Raw genomic sequence first — 21,029 nt, 5'->3', positions numbered from 1 at the left:
AGTCTTTTGTGCTCCATAAATCAGCAGGCAGCAGCAGTGACGTAAGAACAAACAGAACTGCTCTCTGCTGCAGCTGGCTGGAAAAAGGGAGATACAGGAGAGAGGAATACAGAGAGGGAAAGAGAGCGCAGGACAGCAGCTGTCAGGCCTCCATCGCACACCTGTCACACAGGAAGTGAGCGCTGGCCACTGTTTCCTGGATACACCTCCTCAAACACTGCTCCTGGAAGAAATGGAAGGGGGGACATCTGCTGTGAGGGAGAGGCACGAAGGCGGCCTCTCTGATACGGTAAAACATGGATGAAGAGTAAATGCCAACCACTGTAGCAGCAGGAGAAAACAGATACAGAATTCCTCCCCCGCTGCTCCGACTGTTTTCATATCAGCTGCCTTGTAGTCATATTTGCATGTGAATGTGTGTGTCCAGTTTGCACAGTTTAGAGGATGTTTGTGTTATTGCAGAGCTCTGTGACAGACGGGTCACTGTGGAGACTCCAGCCCAACTCTCCCACAAATACACTAAGCCTGCATGCCCGAAATTTAACAGTGGGACATTCCCACGCTAGCCCCTCTCACCCGCCCCTCCAGCACCAACCCACCCCAGCCCTTCGCTCTCTCTCTTTCTCTCTCTCTCTCCTGTGACCATCATGAACTAATCCAGATGTGGTGTGGCTGCTCACAGATGTCCACATAACTCTTTGTACAAGGTGCTGCTCCTTTCTTCCTTCAGATTCTTCTCTTTCTCTGCATCTCAGCTTGCCCCAGCCTTTCACATCACCCAGATCATGGTCTCAGCCTCTGATCCGAACAGGAAGTGACATCACAGTGCTGATAATAAGGCACTTGCAGCTATTTTTCTCCCGTTTCACTTCTCCTCCTAAGCTCTAGAGTAGTTCTGTTGTGGCTGTTGTTGGTAGAATATTTCCTCTTTGTTTGTCAGGCTTGTCAGGCTGGGTCCTCAGGAGGCCCCCTTGCCCTATTCCCAGGCTGCCCTTCACGCTGCCTGTATGCAATTAACAGAGTAATTAAAAGCCTGATGAGCTAATTGGTGCTGGGTGAGCCTGCAGGTGTTTGGATCGGGGAAGTGCGCTCACCATGAACATACTCTTTTCAAATATGTTTTGTCTTTTGGTTTTATTCCCATTGAAGTGAAATATGAAGCTGATATTGGTCGGCCATTAAAGAAATCGGTACTAGATGCTCAAGATGATCGATAAGGCGGTAACGTGATTTCTCAATAGAATTTATTTACTGAATCCTGTTACCTAAAACAAAATCAGATGCCTAGGTAGATGCTGTGTTTACGCTTCCACTTTACTGTGATACCAATCTTGACTCCATACATTCCACAAAAAATGTTTTCTGCTTCAGCAAAACTGGATTTTACACGAGTGCACTCGTTGCAAGGATGAATTATGTCACTTTTGAGGAAGCCCAATAACTGGGCTCATCAGAAAGTGAAGACAACAGAAAGTCTTATCCGATGATGTTGGCTGCCTGGGGCTGAGCTCTCCGCTGGCAAAATTAGGTGCATGGCTGACAGGATGAGGGGAATAAATGATGTAGATGAGCAAAAACAAACAACAGTTTTCATGCACGGCAGAAGCTACATGTAGATTTTTCTGCTTTTGTTTGTCTGCCTGCCTGCTTTGCTGGTCCATTCCTAGATGTACATGCACAGTCACTTCCTCATATCTGTGACTCTGTCTTGTCTCCCACTTCCTCCCCCACATCTCTGCTCTCAGTCCTTCTCTCTTTCTCTCTCTCTCTCTCTCTCTCTCTCTCTCTTTCTATAACCCCATCCCCTCCCCTCTCTGTGGCAGCTGTGCTGGTGATGGCTGTGTGCCCATGGTGCAAGCTGGCTGTGGGGTCCCAGGTGGCTCACATGACAGTTATTGATGTTCAGGTGTTCAGCTCCTCTCACACAGGGACCCTGGAGCCACACAAGCACGCACACAGGCAAACCCACACACATTTGCACACATGCAGAAGCACAAAACACATGCGTGCACTCCGATGCTGTTTACATACCTACACAGAACGCATGCGTGTAGTCATGTACTTGCATAATTATCCATAAAAACCTGTGTATTTCCCTGTTGCTTCTGAGGAAGTGTAAGCAATACAATAACAAGTACAACTGAGAATTTGTGCCTGCAGCTTCTGGCATGTAAGGAGAGAAATTTTTATGGTTTTTTGGTGATCTTATATGTGGGACCATTTTCTGTGTGTGTGTGTGTGTGTGTGTGTGTGTGTGTGTGTGTGTGTGTGTGTGTGTGTGTGTGTGTGTGTGTGTGTGTGTGTGTGTGTGTGTGTGTGGTGGGATAGCCAGTGTCAGTACCAGTGCCCAGTGCAGTCCTAACACACTCCAGATGTGTCTGGCTAGCCAGGGAGTTGTTCTTGGCACAGCCTGTCTCGGCCAAATGTCACAAATACTTTCCTTTATTTAGGAATGGCTCTGAGTTAGTGGCTGGAGAAAAGAAGGAGGTGAGGATGGGCGGGTGGTGAGGGAATGAAGAACAGGGCAAAGGGAGGACAGGTAGATTTAAAAAAAAAAAAAAAAAGCTCAGGGTGGGGGAGAGGTTCGGGGGGGGGGGGGGACTAAAAGAGGAGATGTAGAAGGACAGAAGATAGAGAGGGAGGAGTGAGGGAAGCGGGAGTGAGGCAGAAACAGTCTAGCATCTGGATTTTATTAGCAGCCGTTGGGAAAATCTGAAAAGGAAGTTTTTTCTCTGCGAGCACGTCGGCAGCAGTGATATGCTGCACATAACCACTTCACTGCCGACGAGAGGAGCCAGGCCCTCCCAAAGGAGAACAGATGGTCGCTAGAACTTCAATACAATTACATCAACAGCTTTCACAGATATAAGCAGTGTATGACAGCATCCCTGCAGCTTTGAGAGGCAGAAATACGGCTTTTCTAACCTTAGCACCTCTGGTCCTGGATAAATTGTCTTTGATCTGTCCTCACCTTCTGCTTGTCCTGTAGTTATTCTTACGCTTCCCTCCCCAGTTTGATCATTTAAAAGAAAATGGAGATGTTTTCGACTTTGAAAAGCTAGGGAATTGTCAATGATCTGCTTGTTGTAATCTGATCAAAGACAGCCCGGCTGTTGTCAGTGCTTGAAGACAACCAGTCCTCCCCCATCCTCCCTTCCTTATTCCCCTGTTTGTTATTGGTCACCGTGTTTATTGTGCCATATGCTGCACATGTGTAATATCACAGCGATTCTTAAGTAACAAAGGGCAAAATGTCCATGTTTGTGTCCACAGCATGAGCATACGTATTTTGAAAACTTGTAAGCACGTGTGAAACCATCTGTGCATCTGTTTATAGTGTGTGTGTGTGTTTGAGAGTGTTCTTGAGCAACTGTAATCTGAACCGTAGGAGTGAGGACATTGCTATGAAGTTACCTTCAACAGGCAGCTTCAGAGTTAAGACTTAAGGTTAGAAATTGGTTTAGATTAGGCTTAGTGCGATGGGGACAGGGAATACACTACTTTAACGTGAGCCCTCATAAAGATAGATGTACAAGCGCGTTTGTGTGCGCACACACTGCACCGGCCTGCCTCCCACCCTGTCATTAGTGAGGGCTTTAAAGCCTCTGAACTCTAAATCAGCTCAAGATGAAGCGGAGTCTGGGATCTGTCTGCAGGAGCAGCCTCGGTGCAGACTCACAAATATTTATGCACACACATTCCTATCTTACCTGTGGCGCGGTGCACCCTGATAACAAGGTAAATGTCAAAATGGAGAAGCAGGCACACAGACAGAAACAAATACATTGACTTGCTCTAGGTTTTGGGAAGATGACATTAATTGTGTGCTAATGATGTTCACACTCCTTTTTATTTGAATGATATTTGTGCTGGTACTATAATAATGGATTGTACTGTAGGTGCTGTAGCCCTTAGTCCCAGGTCCAAAAAGCAAGGCCTGCAATCCCCAGTGTTTTGATTCTAAGGCCTGGTGGGGGTCTGGGGGCCAGGGGCTTAGGCTCTGTTTGTGTGGACTCCACAGCGGCGTGATAGGGAACAGATGTGGAAAGCCAGGCGGCTGGGCAGCCAGCCAGAGCAGCTGGGAGAAATTAAAAACAACAGCATTCCTGGAGACTAGGGGAATTACAGTGGGAGGGAGGGAGCGAGAGACAGAGAGAGAATTTTAGGGCTATGTGGTCACTGACAAGAGTCTCTGTGGAGTATGAGAGACTGAATAGACAGGGGGGATTTAAGGGGACTGTTCTGCAGTGGTTAGCTAAAGCTAATAAGTTTCAGCCGCATTTCCAGTGGAAGAACAAATGCCTAGATACACATACAGTCAACACGCGGGCATATGCATACGTAAAATGAGACCACGCTGCACAACCAGCATCTGAATGACCTTCTAATATCTTATCATTACATGGTGGTCGTCATATCTCTATCTGCGCTCGTCTTAAGGAACTAAAATGAAAACATGTGTCTCCGAATCTATAATGAGACCCTCAAATGACTTAGACAAACCACTGCACTGTGCACATGCCCGCGTACAGTATGTTATCTGTGGTTTTGTGTGTCTTGCAGTGAATTGTTTTTCATCTCGTTTCATCATGGCACAAGGAGAGAACAGGAGACAGAGAACATTTTTAGACTGAGGACTGTTTCTTTGGTGAGCAATCTTTTAGCCCTGATTACGTCAAATATAGAGAGATACAGCTGTTCAGAGAGTCTGAGAAACAGAGGCAAACAGCCTCAGAGAGGAAGGTAACGGTTGTATCGTGCCGTCTAATTTTCAGCACAATATTCAGAGATATTTTGGACCAAAAAAAAAAAGATGTATTTGTCCCTAAAGTGGCCTTCTTAGTAGACTCAGATGTGTGCAAGTGAGGGAGAAATAGCATAGTCCAAACCTGAATCTTAACCACAGGTCCACTTCACCTGCCATGCCCAGCTCTCTTTTTATACTTCTTTTGGTATAAATATTTTGTCCTTCAACACGAAGCACAATTGGAGCACAGATGGCCACAGATGGGGATGCAGACCTTGCAGACTTCCTAATGTATTAAAAGTAAAATCCAGAGCATGGTGTGTACGTGTGCGCCCTGTCTCTGTAGCTGGTCAGATTAAACAGCTGTCTATAATCCCACGGTGGGAGCAGACAGACTGAATGGTCCCCTTATCCTCGTCCTCTCCTCCTCGCCTCTCCTCTCCTCTCCTCTCAAAAACTAACCGTACACACTAGAAAAGATCTTGTACAGAGAGTGACATAATAAATTTGCTCAAAGACGAGGTTTACTGAAACATATGGCTGCATCTATAAAGGAATAAGACCATCAATTCAACAGCATGTAATGTGTTTTTACATGTTTAGTGCTGTATAGAGGAGCATCTATTTATACAAACCAGCCTCGTTTGCCTCTATCCGCAACCTTGTGTGTTTATGTTTAGAGCGTCTGGCATCGGGCAAACAGCAGAGTGCCCCTCGTGTTCTTGAGGATCAGTGTGTCAATGGCTCTCACACTGCACACTCCAGTGTGGCACTCTTTAAATACAGACACCAGCTGTTGAACGGAGCTCTCAGAAATAGGCTAACACCAAGGACCGAGGCCGACTGAGGCAGGAGTTGTGTGTAGGAAAACATTTTGCAGGAGTGAAATGAAAAACACATTATGTGGTAGTGATTTGATATATTAGCTGATTACTATACTCCAGCTACACACCAGGGTAAAGGTACAAAAAGCCCAGTGAGTGTTAAACATTATGCCTCAGTAGCGATGCTGGTAGAGGTTTTATTAGCTCTTTTTGATTAGCAGAAATGCATTACCAAACATTATCTCTAACTGGTTATGTTTGGCTCAGGATGACATTAATTTATAAATCAAAAATACGCATTTGTAATGGCGTTCGCCACACGTTTCTTACATCAACAACATCCTCAAAGCACACAGACAAGATTCAAACATAGACAAACAAGGAAAAAGCAGCACGCAATGTCAGAGAGACAAAGGAGAAACTTCCAGACTCTCTTAAAAATTCAAAATGTGTGTGTTTTTACGGCAGGGGAAAGTTCGTAAACTTAGACAGTGAATCATACGCCTAATCATTTGTCCATTCTTGTGAAACTGGCAAAGTGATGTGTAATTTTTTTCCTTTGTTTGAAAAAATATTGTCTCGGCATGTTGCTGTAACATGGTGCAGGCTCCTCTGTGCCTCTAGTGCATTTTACCAGCCAAGACAAGCAGCAGATATGTGTGAACACACTGTTTAAACAGATTTCATCTGTTGCGCTATTTTGTGTCATGTTTAATGATGGTAAAATCCGATATTTCAAAACCATCTGCTAAGGTAAAAGCCCCCAGACTACCTTAAAGAAGCTGACTGTGAGTTATTGAGTCAAGGGACACTTTATTGACTTTGCAAAAATGCTGTCTGTGGCAAATAATTATTTGTCTCCTCCTCTAAATTTGGCAAATATCTTCCAACCTTTGGTCGTTGTCTTCTCAGAGATACTTATTGTCACAAATAAGTTAGTCTCACTTACTGTGCTTGCATTATAATGCAGTTCACATCCATGATGTGCACATGAATGTGACATCAGCTCTGATATTGGCAGCAGGGATGCTTTAAACCAGTGGTATTATTTAACCAGATCATAAATGTGGTCTGATATTGTATTTTGGATGGTAACAGTAGAAAACAAAATACATCAACTGAGCCAAGAAAATTAAGGAAAGAGAGGAAAAGAAAGGTTTCTGTTGGCCCCTAAGTTGGTTTGCTTATACTGTTCTGCCAACTATATGAAGATCTATGAAAGCTACTGTGCTCACTTGTTTGGGTTCTCTGTGTTAGTGAGGAAGGACAGAATTATTATTACTTTTTTTTTTAATCCAGTGATGACAAGACAGATGAAAATAAGAAAAAGAGAGAAGCTGAGGGATGGGGTAGGAAGCATTGAATGCCACATAAAGTCTACAGTGTGCTGCTTTGCCAGAGTAGAGAAGATGGGCCTCTGTCTTAGGCTTTGTTCATGAATAGATGGGTTTACTTGAGTAATAGAGTTTTAGTACTCAACCGTATGCATAAACTGAGTGTTAATAGTGATTTTATTGTTTCTTATGACATGGTGCGCATTCATTGCACTTTGCCAGTCACACACATCATTATAAAATATCTTCTCAAGCTGAAAAAGTCATCACACTCTCAGCTCAAGTTTACATTGCAGAAGGATCCAGCAGCTGCACTGACAGTCAGACAGAAAGACAACGCTCTATAGATAGCTAGATAAATAGATACATCGACTTAGTGTTTGCAGTTTTTCACATGGCCGTGTTTTTGTGTAAGATTTTTTGTACTACGTGAGGCCCTTTGCCACTAGTGTACAACGTAGCGCATCTGTCCACGCACATGCGTGTGGCCATGTCACATAAACCACGTGTTGTGTTTTCTTCTCATGTCCGTTGATGTACCATCCATTCCCTTCACACTCCAGAGCTTGGCCTTGCCTTGTTTGGTCCTGGCAGGCTGTCTGGCAGAGGACAGTGAAGCCTCTGGTAGCAGGACAGAGCCCCGCTGAAAGCCAGTCCACAGTGATGGACAGCAGCAGATCCAGCTGCACTTGTCACTGGCTATCAAGCCGGCTGTCTGAACTGGGGAACGAGAAGGGACAGGCGGGGGGAAGTGTGTGGGTGTTGGAGGTTACAGTGGAGGGGGTCTGATTGGGATGTCACAGCTACATGGATTGTGCATGGGTGAAGGAGAGAGAGCAAGAGGGAAGCGAAAGGGGGCTCTCAGTCAGCAGAAGCTGAGCTAGTGAGCAGGTGTTTTATGTCTCCCAGGCCCATGAATTTCCATCGGGAAAGACAAAAGAAGTTTGGATTCATTTCCACTTGCTGCATTGATTTGTTTTTGTTCTGTATATGTGGGGCTTCTGGCTTAAGAAAACATCTAATGGCTCCCAGGTGAAGATGTCAGTGCTCTCTTTTAAACCACCAGTCTCCACTTTGAAGTTTTAGGTATACATTTTTTTTGTTTTTGTAAAGCTGGAGTTCGTTCTTGACAAACTGTGTCTGTCTTCTCCTTTCATATTGTAGGTAGCAGAGTGCAGAAGGTTGGAACAATGCCAGATTCACCTGCGGATGTGAAAACCCAGCCCAGGTCCACCCCACCCACCATGCCTCCTCCACCCCCGGCTGTCAGCCAATCAACCAATCGCAATGCTTCGTTCACCCCTACCACCAGTAAATCAAGTAAGGATCCTTTCTATCTATTCCATCCTATTTTTAAGTAGGAAAAACAACACGTCCACTTTATACTTTAACATCTTTAGTCCGTGATTTATTTACTATGAGCGTCATCTAGAGTCCAAACTTTTTGGAATAAATTAATCATAACCCACTGAGCGCTTACACGCTGTGAGACGGGTGTAAGAAAAACACTGACTGGTGTGCTGCTTTGGTGACTTTTGAATGGAGTCGCTCTAAACCTTTATCTCATAGTAAACAGGATGTGGCTGTATGCGCTGGTGTCCAAGGCATTGTAAATGCTTCTTTACAGCATAGATTAGGTAGTTGGTATTGGGGTAAAAGCTACTTTACACCAAACTGGACCAGTTTGTGGTTTAGCTGTTAATATAGATGTCATATTTTAATCACAATGTCTATGATTTGTTGTGACTTTAGCCTTATTGTGTCTTTGCTAGGACTTAAAACTCTTCCTTCCTTCCTTCCCCTAAATTTGCCATGAAAACGAAAGTAGGGCTATTCCAGTAAGAATAAGAAAAATTCATTCGTTAAGACCTACCACATCCCGATCAGACTCTTCACAAATCCATACATTTTTGCAATACCTTAGCAGCCGTCTGCGATGAACTTCGCAGCCATTTGTTCTGCTTTTGTCATGTGTCACTCTTTACGCTTGTGTAAAGGAAGAGAAATTCCAAATATGTGTTTCTTCACTGCTCTGATGAACAAGTGTTGAAGTCACTTGTGCGTCAGGTGTGTTTCCCTGCAGGCGTCCGTGTGTGCTTGTGTCTTTTGGAGTGCATAACGCCCTTGCTGGTGGGACAAGGGTCTTTGAGTGTCTATGTAAGTGTATGGCATTGTGTATGCGTGTGTGCCTATGTTGTTTACCAGCTGGTCAGGCGGCAGTCGGTTCAGGGTACATCGGCCAGGATGGTGTTTCAGTGTGTAGAGTGCTTTCTTCCCTATATAGCAATGGCAGACTATGTTGTTTCACCTGTTGTGGCGGGTGGTCAGGAGTGTAGATCTCTCCTTGCACCTCTCCCTCGCTCTCTAAAACCAGAACACAAGTGCAGCCTATTAGAATCACATGGGTTAGTCCATATGTGTTCAGGCCCTCGTTCTGTGGATTAGAGCAACAAGCATGCCTGAGAGGAACCAAAGCAGCTACACACCAGTGGACATTGGAACTGCCTATAGTCTTTGCTTTATCAAAATATGATGGAAAAGTATCATACCCGACAGTAGCTCACTACAGAGCCCTAAAAATACACACTGAAAAGATTACGCAGCTGGTTGGATGCTGTGCTCACTGTAAGTGCTGTCATATGCTGTTATCGTGACGTTTAAGCTATATACAGCTTTAGAAATTTTAGAAATCAGGTATTCCAGCAAACACGCAGCATTCATACCCAGACGCAAATATATTTATTTAGATTTGGTGAGACACGGGACTGACCGGAGAAGAGCATTTCAGGGGAGAGGTCATACGTGTTTTTGTTTTTCTCTGTTTGTTTGTGCCTGCATTAAGAAAAATACGCGAGTGAGTATAAATGTGTATGAATGCTGTGCCTATTCTGAACCTCAAAGCTGCAAATGTACTTTCAGCTGGTGGACATGTGCGGGCCCAGATTTAGCTACACACCTGCTACTGGAATAAAAGTAACACAGGCCATAGGACTATTTTTGGCATCTCTTTAACAAGTTCCTCATATAGTTGTGTCCTAGTGAGTGAGTGAGTGAGAAGCAGGGCGAAATAGACGGATACAGAGGCAGATGGATGGGTCGGGGTGGGAGTCAAATGGTACCACTTGTGAGACAGCTGAAGTTGCTGCAAACACACACTCACGGCATCTAGCAGAAAATTGCATCACTACAGTTGTCATTTACTGGAGGCGTGGTATCGACTTTAAACCTGTTGTGTGCTTTATTTAATTCATCTCAGCCAAACACTCTTCTGTCAGCAGGATTTAAAAGCTTCTGCCCTTGTCATGCCCCTAGATCTGTCAGATGCCCCTCGGGCCCCTCCGAAACTACTGACCCAGTTCACGCCGCCTCCTCCTCCTGTCTGTTTATCTGCAGTGCTGAATGGGAGCAGCCACTCTCCTACATCGCTAAACGGTGCTCCATCCACTCCTAACGGCTTCAGCAACGGGCCGGCCATGTCCTCGACAGCCTCGTTGTCCAACCAGCAGCTCCCGCCGGCCTGCGGTGCCCGGCAGCTCTGCAAACTGAAGCGCTTCCTGACCACGCTGCAGCAATTTGGCAACGACATATCACCTGAGATTGGAGAGAGAGTGCGCAGCCTCGTCCTGGGACTGGTGGTAAGTTGTGATTATGCTCGTGTAGAATTTGCCTGATGAATCTTTTCAGTAAAAACGTTTTGTATAAATATCTGAAGCTACATTAAGCTCTTACGTGGAACTTATTGTGTTATTTACTCATTGAGAATCAAGAATGTGTGCACAGAATACAAACAGATATAAGCACGTGGAGAAGACAATAAGGAAATGGCATGTGTTGGAATGATTGTGCGAGTGATCTATAAAGCATTAAAAGCACTTTTTTCTTCTTGTTGTCTTGGATAGAATTCCACTCTCACCATTGAAGAATTTCACTCTAAACTTCACGAGGCCACCAACTTCCCTCTGAGGCCGTTCGTCATTCCTTTCTTAAAGGTAAATGTCTGCACATTTCAACAAATCAAGCCTGATGTCCTCTAGGTAAATGCACAAACTTTACTTCTCACTGTGGTCAGCGCTCAGGACAGCATTTCAGTGAAAGTATTCAAAGAGCAGTAAAAAGGGGAATCTATATGTGTACAGTGTGTACATGCGGTAGACATCATACTGTACATAAACAGTGGTAAGACGTGCATGGTAATGTCTGACAAAAAGGGTGAGTGTGAGTTTGTGTGTGTGAGTGTCAGACCTCCTGGCGTGCGATGATCCTCCACATCTGGGACATCGCAGCAATAGCTGTGTTATATCAACCAGACAGGTCTGAGAGAGCTATTTGACAGCACTGTTGCACACACATTCACACGTACACACACAGATAAAAGACACACAACAGCACACCCCGGAGAAAGAGAGGGAGACACATGGTAGAGGAATGTGTCAAGGGACCTGTCTTATCTCATCCTGTCTCTTCATCTATCACTTTCTTTTTCCTCACCCTAATCTGGCATTATTTCACTCTCACCCCATCTATCTGTGATTCCACCGTGAGTTTCTAGCTCTTTTCCTGTCCACTCAACAATCTATGTTCCTACAGGTTCAGTAAATCTACAGCATGTCCTTCCTATATCAACTTACATACTGTCTTCCCTCTTTTTTCCACTGAAGGCAAACCTGCCCTTGCTGCAGAGAGAACTGCTTCACTGTGCCAGGTTGGCCAAGCAGACCCCAGCTCAGTATCTGGCCCAACACGAGCAGCTACTCCTGGACGCAAACGCCAACTCACCACTCGACTCCTCCGAGATAATGCTGGAGATGAATGAGCATGGCAAGAGAAGGACCCCTGACAGGTAACATCTCTCTGTTTAAAAACAAGAAAGCACGACTTCAGAAATGAACATGCAGAGTCTTACACAGACTGTTGTAAATGAATTATTTTAGGGTATTTCAGAATGCCAAGCGACAAGGGAAGGCTATAAATCCTCTGTGCGGGAGGCGGAAGTCTGGACAGCCCTGATGCCAGACTGCCTCTGCCAGCTGTCTGGGAGGGAGGAGAGAGATAAATGCAGCATAGGAAAAGAAAAAAGAGAGACTGAGAGGCGAAAGAAAACGAGATCCAAAGGGGAGCGCAGGGAGCGAAGTACAGTACATGTCCTGAACATTATCCAAAGACAGACAGGAGGTCTAACAGAGCTATTGTCCCACATTTCTCCCCGGCACTCTGATTTATTCGCTCAGCTAAGAGGATAACACACGAGAGAATTAACTGACGTTTCCCTTTTTCATTTCTTCCTTCTTCTCTTACTGGCACTGCCCTTATTTTGCATTTGACTTCTTCACCCCGCTCTCTCGCTCCCCTTCTTACATCGCCTGACCTGCGGGCTCCCGGCCGCTGTCCATATGTCAGAGACGTGTCCAGATGGCGATGTGCTGGCCACAATGCTGAGCACATCCTAGGCAGGGTGTGGGGAGACAGGTGGTGGCTATGGTTTTGAATGGGACTAGAGGTTGGAGCTGGACATGCAATCCCACTGTAATCCCCACACATCCTCTTCACAACCTCTGGCTTATACGCAGCAGGCAGGACTCAGAGGACAGGAGGTGGGGGTGTACAGCTGGGCCAAGGCCTACGTCATGCCAGCTATACCTCTGATTTGCTAGACAGTACAACCAGGGATGTGTACGATTATAGCTGACATGCACAATAATATAGACACGGATAACTGAGAACGAGTACGCACACACATAAACACACACCATCATCATCAGTGTTGCATTTATTCGCCTTTGATCCCCAGGATAATAAAGAGTGATTTCCATCTGAATGCCTAGCTATTGCCATCCAGCTAAACAGATTAATATCAACACTCCCATTTAAACTGTCCAGATGGCTTGAAAACACAACCTCTCGCACACACACACACTTAAAGTACACAGACACAAATGAGTGTCACTAAACATCTGCCAAACACACAGCATTCAGCCCATATTGCCCCTTAAGCCCAAGAGCAGGGTGGGAGAAATACTTGCAATCTAAGAGTAGGCTGAGGGATATTCAGATTAAGAGCTTGAGATGCAGGGTGTATGCTTGGACTTGGTTTTGTTTGGTACATATGGCGTACAGCTGTGCAAAAGCTTTGCAGAGGCACTGACTTACCGCAGTTGAACAACAAGCACCTCTCAGCAGGGATACGCAAGATGTGTGCGTGAGGATGTATGTGCGCTGGCATACACCATATGGTAGTTGCTCAACTTTAAAAAAAGACAGATTTGTGTTCCTTCCTGAAGCCTCTTCAAACAGGTTTAACTTGCAATACTGGAGTCTTCATTTAATAATTATCCATCAGACTCTGCTGTTACCATTTGATATTTAACCGTACACCAAATACAAAGACACATTAGAAGACAGACAACAGATAGCTATCATAAAAGGAATCACATCTACATGTTTAGAGCTAGTCTTTTCTCCTAAAAGGAGATTCTGGCTTTCACTTTATTTTGCTCTCCTGAACTCTGACATAATACATTGGCATTGGATATCAATGCTTGCAAAGCCATCCCACAGTTTCCATATTAGTCACTGTGGTCTGGCAAGGCCAAGGATGGAATAACAAGAGAAGCATGTAGTCTGTATAGAGGTTGATTTTATTCTTGCAGACATGCCAAAGTGAGATGATATATATATATATATATATATATATATATATATATATATATATATATATATATATATATATATATATATATATATATATATATATATATATATATAGATAGATAGATAGATAGATAGATAGTAATGAGATGAATAATAATGAGTTTTGTGTATTTTTAAGCATTATGACACTTGAGATAACATTGGAAAAAAGTTTTAAAGGCTTAAAGCTCTCTAAACTTAACTTTAAATAGGATACATTTGCAATTACTTTACCACTGATGACATCCAAAAAAGGAAAAAAGCAAAATAATTTGTGGCTATGCCGCTAAATCACCGTTTCCAGGCCATCTGGGCTCAGAAACACTGAATTAATCCACCACCCTGTCCTCTTTCACAGGACCAAAGACAGCTCTGAGAGAGATGGGTTGCACCCGGAGCACCTGGCTAAGAGGCCCTGCACCATCAGCCCCAGCCAACGCTTCAGCCCCAGCACAGGTCTTCCTGCTCACCCTCCTCTCAATGGACTCCCCACACACCCTCCCAATGGCATCCCCCACCCGCCAAACCCCCAAGTGGGACCCCAGCACTATCGTTTAGAAGACATGGCTCTGGCACACCAATACAGAGATGCTTACAGGCATAACGAACACCGCGAAGTCCGTGACAGGCACCGGCAGACAGGTAGAACAGCTGCAAAGCATTAATTTGGTTAGATAAGTCAGTAATACCACAGTGACACTACACACAGTTTCACGGTCAAGACCGAGCGAGCTTCAGTGTATATAAATGGGGTGTATGTAGAGAACAAAGGCCACCTGTCAGTCCAGTGTGATAATCCTTGTGGCACTGTGTCTATAAAAAGACCACAGCCATACATGCCCATGTGGTCACCTGCAGCAACCATACATGCCTTCCTTCTGGTTCTTATACAAACAATCTCACTGATTAGATATGAGCGTGTGTTTTATTATAAACAATGTATAGACAATGTTAGAGCGTGTTTCAGTGACTCTCCTAATTTGATTTGTGCTAAATTTGTATAATGCAGCGTCTTTATATGCTTTATTATGGGACTTACATTAAAATGCATACAGCAGGAGTTGTACAGGAAATATAAAAAATCAAAAAACAAGAAAATTAAAGCAGTGCGCTCAGCTAATGGACAAAGCTAACAACTGCTGCCTTACTGACATAGCTAGTAAGGCCTAAGAAATAAGTCAGGGAGTTTATTTCATTATGTCGACACAGTTATTTAAAAAAAATGAGTTGATGATGTGTGAAGTCTACATGACAATAATGTGGCACAAACTTCTTTGTGTTTGTGGGTTTCTTTTTTTATAGCAGTCCACGGAGCTCGCCAAGAGGAAGTGATTGATCACCGTCTTACAGATCGAGAGTGGGCAGAGGAATGGAAGCACCTCGATAATGTACGAATCTGCAAAGCAGCTGTGTTTAATGACAACCACCTTTTTACTTCCATCCATCCATCCATCTTCATCCGCTTTGTCCGGGGCCGGGTCGCGGGGGCAGCAGCCTAAGCAAAGAGGCCCAGACCTCCCTCTCCCCAGCCACCTCCTCCAGCTTATCCGGGGGAATACCAAGGCGTTCCCAGGCCAGCCGAGAGATATAATCTCTCCAGCGTGTCCTGGGTCTGCCCCGGGGCCTCCTCCCGGTGGGACATGCCTGGAACACCTCACCCAGGAGGCGCCCAGGGGGCATCCTTGTCAGATGCCCGAACCACCTCAGCTGGCTCCTTTCGATGTGGAGCAGCAGCTGCTCTACTCTGAGCCCCTCCCGGATGGCCGAACTTCTCACCCTATCTCTAAGGGAGAGGCCAGCCACCCTTCGGAGGAAGCTCATTTCTGCCGCTTGTATCCGCGATCTCGTTCTTTCGGTCACTACCCACAGCTCGTGGCCATAGGTGAGGGTAGGGACGTAGATCGACCGGTAAATTGAGAGCTTCGCTTTTACACTCAGCTCCCTCTTCACCACGACGGACCGGTGCAGCGTCCGCATTACTGCAGCTGCAGCCCCAATCCGTCTGTCGATCTCCGGCTCCCTTCTCCCATCACTCGCAAACAAGACCCCGAGATACTTGAACTCCTCCACTTGTGGCAGGAACTCATCCCCGACCCGGAGTGGGCACTCCACCCTTTTCCGGCTGAGAACCATGGCCTCAGATTTGGAGGTGCTGATCCTCATTCCCGCTGCTTCACACTCGGCTGCGAACCGTTCCAGTGCGAGCTGGAGGCCTTCACCCGATGAAGCCAACAGAACCACATCATCTGCAAAAATCAGAGATGAGATTCTGAGGCCACCAAAGCGAAAGCCCTCCGCCACTTGGCTGCACCTAGAAATCCTGTCCATAAAAATTATGAACAGAACCGGAGACAAAGGGCAGCCCTGGCGAAGCCCATCACCCACCGGGAACGAGTCCGACTTATTGCCGGCAATGCGAACCAAGCTCTTGCAACGGTTGTATAGGGATCGAATGGCCCGTAGCAATGGGCCAGACACCCCATATTCCCGCAACACCTCCCACAGGACACCCCGAGGGACACGGTCGAATGCCTTCTCCAAGTCCACAAAACACATGTAGACTGGTTGGGCAAACTCCCATGCACCCTCAAGTATCCTGGAGAGGATAAAGAGCTGGTCCAGTGTTCCGCGACCAGGACGAAAACCGCATTGTTCCTCCTGTATCCGAGGTTCGACTAACGGACGAACTCTCCTTTCCAGCACCCTGGCATAGACTTTCCCAGGGAGGCTGAGGAGTGTGATCCCCCTGTAGTTGGAACACACCCTCCGGTCCCCTTTCTTAAAGATGGGGACCACCACCCCGGTCTGCCAGTCCACAGGTACTGCCCCTGATCTCCACGCAACATTGCAGAGGCGTGTCAACCAGGACAGCCCTACAACGTCCAGAGCCTTCAGGAACTCGGGGCGGACCTCATCAACACCAGGGGCTCTGCCACCAAGGAGTTGTTTAACTGCCTCAGTGACCTCGCCCCCGGAAATTGGCGGGTCATTCCCCTCATCCCCAGACTCTGCTTCCTCCTCAGAAGACGTGTCAGTGGGATTAAGGAGGTCCTCGAAGTATTCCTTCCACCGCCTGACAATTTTCTCAGTCGACGTCAGCAGCGCTCCGCCAGCACTATACACAGTGCAGGTAGAGCACCGCTTTCCCCACCTGAGATGACTGACGGTTTGCCAGAATCTCTTCGAGGCAGTCCGAAAGTCTTTTTCCATGGCCTCTCCGAACTCCTCCCACACCCGAGTTTTTGCTTCAGCCACTGCCCGAGCCGCATTCCGCTTGGCCTGTCGATACCTGTCGGCTGCCTCCGGAGTCCCACAGGCTAACCAAGCCCGATAGGACTCCTTCTTCAGCCTGGTGGCTCCCTTCACCTCTGGTGTCCACCATTTGGTTCGGGGATTACCACCACGGCAGGCACCCACCACCTTGCGGCCGCAGCTCAATGCAGCAGCTTCGGCAATGGAGACTCTGAACATGGTCCATTCGGACTCAATGTCCCCAGTCTCCCTCGGAATGCTGTCGAAGCTCTGCCGGAGGTGTGCGTTGAAGATCTCGCGGACTGGGGCCTCTGCTAGACGTTCCCAGCACACCCTCACTACGCGTTTAGGTGCACCAGGTCTGTCCAGCGTCCTCCCCCGCCACCTGATCCAACTCACCACCAGGTGGTGATCAGTTGACAGCTCAGCCCCTCTCTTTACCCGAGTGTCCAGAACATATGGTCGCAGGTCTGCTGATACGATTACAGCCTAGAGCGTCCTGGTGCCACGTGCACTTATGGACACTCTTATGTTCGAACAGGGTGTTCGTTATTGCCAAACTGTGATTAGCACAGAAGTCCAATAACAAAGCACCGCTCGGGTTCAGATCAGGGAGGCCGTTCCTCCCAATCACGCCCCTCCAGGTCTCGCTGTCGTTACCCACGTGAGCATTGAAGTCTCCCAGCAGGACAACAGAGTCTCCAGGTGGAGCACCCTCCAGCACCCCCCCCCCCCCCCCCCAGGGACTCTAAGAAGGCTGGGTACTCTGAACTGCCACTCGGCGCATAAGCGCACATGACAGTCAGGACCCGTTCCCCGACCCTAAGGCGCAGGGAACAAACCCTCTCGTCCACCGGGAAAAACCCCAACGTACCGGCAGCAAGCCGAGGGGATATTAGGATACCCACCCCAGCCCGCCGCCTCTCACCAGGGGCAACTCCAGACTGAGACAGAGTCCAGCCCCTCTCCGGGAGACTGGTTCCAGAGCCCAAGCCATGTGTAGAGGTGAGCCCGACTATATCTAGCCGGTACCTCTCAACCTCACGCACTAACTCAGGCTCCTTCCCCACCAGAGAGGTGACATTCCATGTCCCTATTGCCAGTCTTGGCAGCCGGGGGTCAGTCCGCCAGGGCCTCCGCTCCTGGCCGCCACCCAGCACACAATGCACCCGACCCCTATGGCGCCTCCTGCGGGTGGTGGGCCTGCGGGAGGATGGGCCCATGTCTCCTCTTCGGGCTGTGCCCGGCCGGACCCCATGGACTAAGGCCCGGCCACCAGACGCTCGCCCTCGGGCACCCTCCCCGGGCCTGGCTCCAGGGCGGGGCCCCGGTAACCCTATCCCGGGCAGGATAAACTGTTCCCTCGGTGTCCTTTTCATAAGGGTCTTATGAATCGCTCTTTGTCTGGTCCCTCACCCAGGGCCAATTTGCCATGGGAGACCCTACCAGGGGGCAAAAGTCCCCAGACAACATAGCCCCTGGGATCCCTGGGACACACAAACCCCTCCACCACGATAAGGTAGCGATTCATTCAAAATCAAACAATGGGGGGGTTTTAGTGCAATTGACGGCATGCAGATGACAGGGACAGGAGCTGCTGACAGACAGTTGACCTTACGAGGTCTGCGACAGTGCGGTGAATTAACAACAGACACACACCTATCTGGATTCCTAGCACTCAACTCTATGAGAAACCATGTAGGCTAGAAACACATACATGCACACACAATGCAAGAGTGAGAAACACAGAGAGAGAGAGAGAGAAACAGGGCCCCAGATGGAGCTCAGGACCCAGCAGAGAGCAGCTCCAGCTGGGGTGAGCAGCTGAGACAAGAGCTGCAGTCATGGAGAGAAACCGGCCAGGCCTGGACCCCTGCCAAATTAGAAACACTTCACTGAAATAAATATAGCTAACTCAGAGGGGAGGGAGGTGGTGGAGAGGCAGGGGAAAGAAGTCAGAGATGGAGAGAGGGAAAGACGAATGGGAATAATGATATAGATTGAATGTCAACCATGCTAAACCCATTTAGCAGATCTTTCTATGTCTGGAAAGACAGGGCACTTTGGAAAACAGTTACACTGGTTACAATAAAGGGGGAGGTGGAGGGGGAAGGAAATCTGTTGAGCTGGCAAGGAGCAGAGCAGAAGGGTAGAAGGAATCGGTTCAACACTGTCATCAGCAGCCCAGCTGTTAAATTATCATCGTTGCGTCATCGTAATGCTGTCAGACGTTCACCAACAAGCACGGAATTCATGAACAAATAGGTCGAGACACTAACACACACTGCTCGCAAGCACACGTCTGGTTTTGGGACAGGAAAAGTGGCTCGAAAAGTGGCTCTTAAGTTTTGGAGAGGTTTTGTTCTCATGAGCTATTAGGAAAAACAATCCATTTAAAAATCTGGTCCCTTTCAAAACCTTTCATTTGAAACTTCCCTCCCATTAGTTTACTTTTTTTCTGGGGCGGAGGGGACCAGTAAACGTCTCCTCTTGTTCATTAATCACTTTAAGTAAATATCATTTGCCTTTGCAGCTCCTCAACTGCATCATGGACATGGTAGAGAAGACAAGGCGCTCTTTGACAGTGCTGCGCCGCTGCCAGGAGGCCGACCGGGAGGAGATGAATCACTGGATCCGGCGCTACAGTGACGTGGAGGAGATGAAAAAAGGTGGGAGCAACGGACAGCACTGCCTTCCTCCTCCTCCTCTTCCTCCTCCTCACCACAACTCCTCCTCCAACACAGCTAGCAGCAGCGAGTCACTGCCCGTAGGAACTTCCTCGGCTGCTGAAAGGCAGACAGGCAGACAGACAGGTAGACAAACACACGCAGGGTATGTTTGGCAAAGCAAAACACTCACGGCAAGGTAGGGCTTACTTAAAATGCTGGAAACGCCGTAATATATCAATTTAGACACAGAGAGTCAGTCAGACGATGATATTTACAGCAGATTTACAAATTTTAGCTCAAACTGTGAGGCATACAAAACATCTCCTTGCAATATCCTGGATCTTTAACCAGCTGATTGCACCCTTATGTCGACAGCATGCTCATTCGTAATTAAGATTTGTATTCACGTCTAGCTCCCATATTCCACTTCCTTCCCACAAATAGTTGGAGAAAGCCTATGGCAGCCTGTTTACTGTACTGATGTTGCCACATATATATATACACACATTTTACCTTTTTATACCTTTTTATCGATTCCAAAAATAGAACTGGAAACTGTAGGGCAGTCATGGATGGATGTGTGTTCGAGCAGATCAACAGTTTGTCTCCGTGTGCATGCAATCGACACTGAGTGTGAGCCTGCGTGTGTGTTTCAGAGATCCATCGAGACTTCTTACACAGGCCTCCCTCAGGATACCTCCCGGAAGAAATCTGGAGGAAAGCTGGTAAGAGTCAAGCATCTTCCTTCTTCTTCTTCTTTCTATTGTCTCCGTGATTGACCTCACACAGACTAACAAAACACACACACAAACACTGTCGTCATTCTTCACGGCCCTCACCCCGGCTGCAGACAGACAGAGCAGAGGCCTTACAGCTGTAGGTCCATCAGGCCAGAGGATTGGACGTCCTCTGTGTCATTAGGATAAATGCCCTCCATCTGTCACCACCATGAAAGGCCACTGCAGTTAAAGCTGCAGTGAAAATGCAGTCAGTGGGCCTACGGTAGGCCGCGGCAGCACAGCACAGCACAAGGTGGAGTTTTAACTGGTCTCCATCATCGGGAGCACTTGAATTTTTATCCCACTTTTTCCACTCACATTTCATACACAGACCTTTGACTGAAGGGAATAAGAAACAAACTGCTGAGATATAGAGACAGAAGAAGAAGAAATCCAAAAAAAGCTTTATTTTTGGCTAATTTTGCCAAAAGGAAGCAGGTGGGAGCGTTGCACCGCATGGGACCTGCATGTTAGATAGAGCCTGTCCCGGGAGCGGTCTGGTTCAGCCCTTGTTCCACCTCAGTCCCAGCACCATTATTATGCACTCATACTCCAATACTCTGCGGAGGAATAGATGCTGCTGCTGTCTGCAAAATACTGTGCTGCATTTTCACCGGCAGCAAAAGGCTCTTTTAATTGCAGTTGTTTTTCATACAGGTACTACAAGCATCCCGCTCTCCCCAGCACTAAAGCACCTCCAAAACAAGCAGGGTGAGTAACATATCTCACTCCCAGCA

General features: G+C 47.1%; 1 protein-coding gene across 13 annotated transcripts in view; it reads left to right on the top strand.

The window, feature by feature from the left end:
- Positions 1-21,029, top strand: part of cbfa2t3 (CBFA2/RUNX1 partner transcriptional co-repressor 3) — a 42,071-nt gene that overhangs the window by 15,072 nt on the left and 5,970 nt on the right. For 5 of the 13 annotated variants that reach the window (XM_026166163.2, XM_080294378.1, XM_080294597.1 and 2 more), the window contains 9 exons: positions 8,070-8,225; positions 10,218-10,540; positions 10,805-10,894; positions 11,564-11,745; positions 13,951-14,234; positions 14,895-14,980; positions 19,378-19,657; positions 20,170-20,238; positions 20,950-21,003. In XM_026166163.2, the coding sequence (XP_026021948.1) occupies positions 8,070-8,225; positions 10,218-10,540; positions 10,805-10,894; positions 11,564-11,745; positions 13,951-14,234; positions 14,895-14,980; positions 19,378-19,657; positions 20,170-20,238; positions 20,950-21,003 (1,524 nt within the window). The remainder of the gene's footprint in view (positions 1-8,069; positions 8,226-10,217; positions 10,541-10,804; positions 10,895-11,563; positions 11,746-13,950; positions 14,235-14,894; positions 14,981-19,377; positions 19,658-20,169; positions 20,239-20,949; positions 21,004-21,029) is intronic. The other 8 variants (XM_026166206.2, XM_080294681.1, XM_080294722.1 and 5 more) reach the window with 5 other exon arrangements.

Source organism: Astatotilapia calliptera, chromosome 1 (genome assembly GCF_964374335.1).
Source record: "Astatotilapia calliptera chromosome 1, fAstCal68.1, whole genome shotgun sequence".
Classification (NCBI taxonomy): domain Eukaryota; kingdom Metazoa; phylum Chordata; class Actinopteri; order Cichliformes; family Cichlidae; genus Astatotilapia; species Astatotilapia calliptera.
Note: the sequence above shows the minus strand (reverse complement) of the source record. Positions and strands in the feature narration are given on the sequence as shown.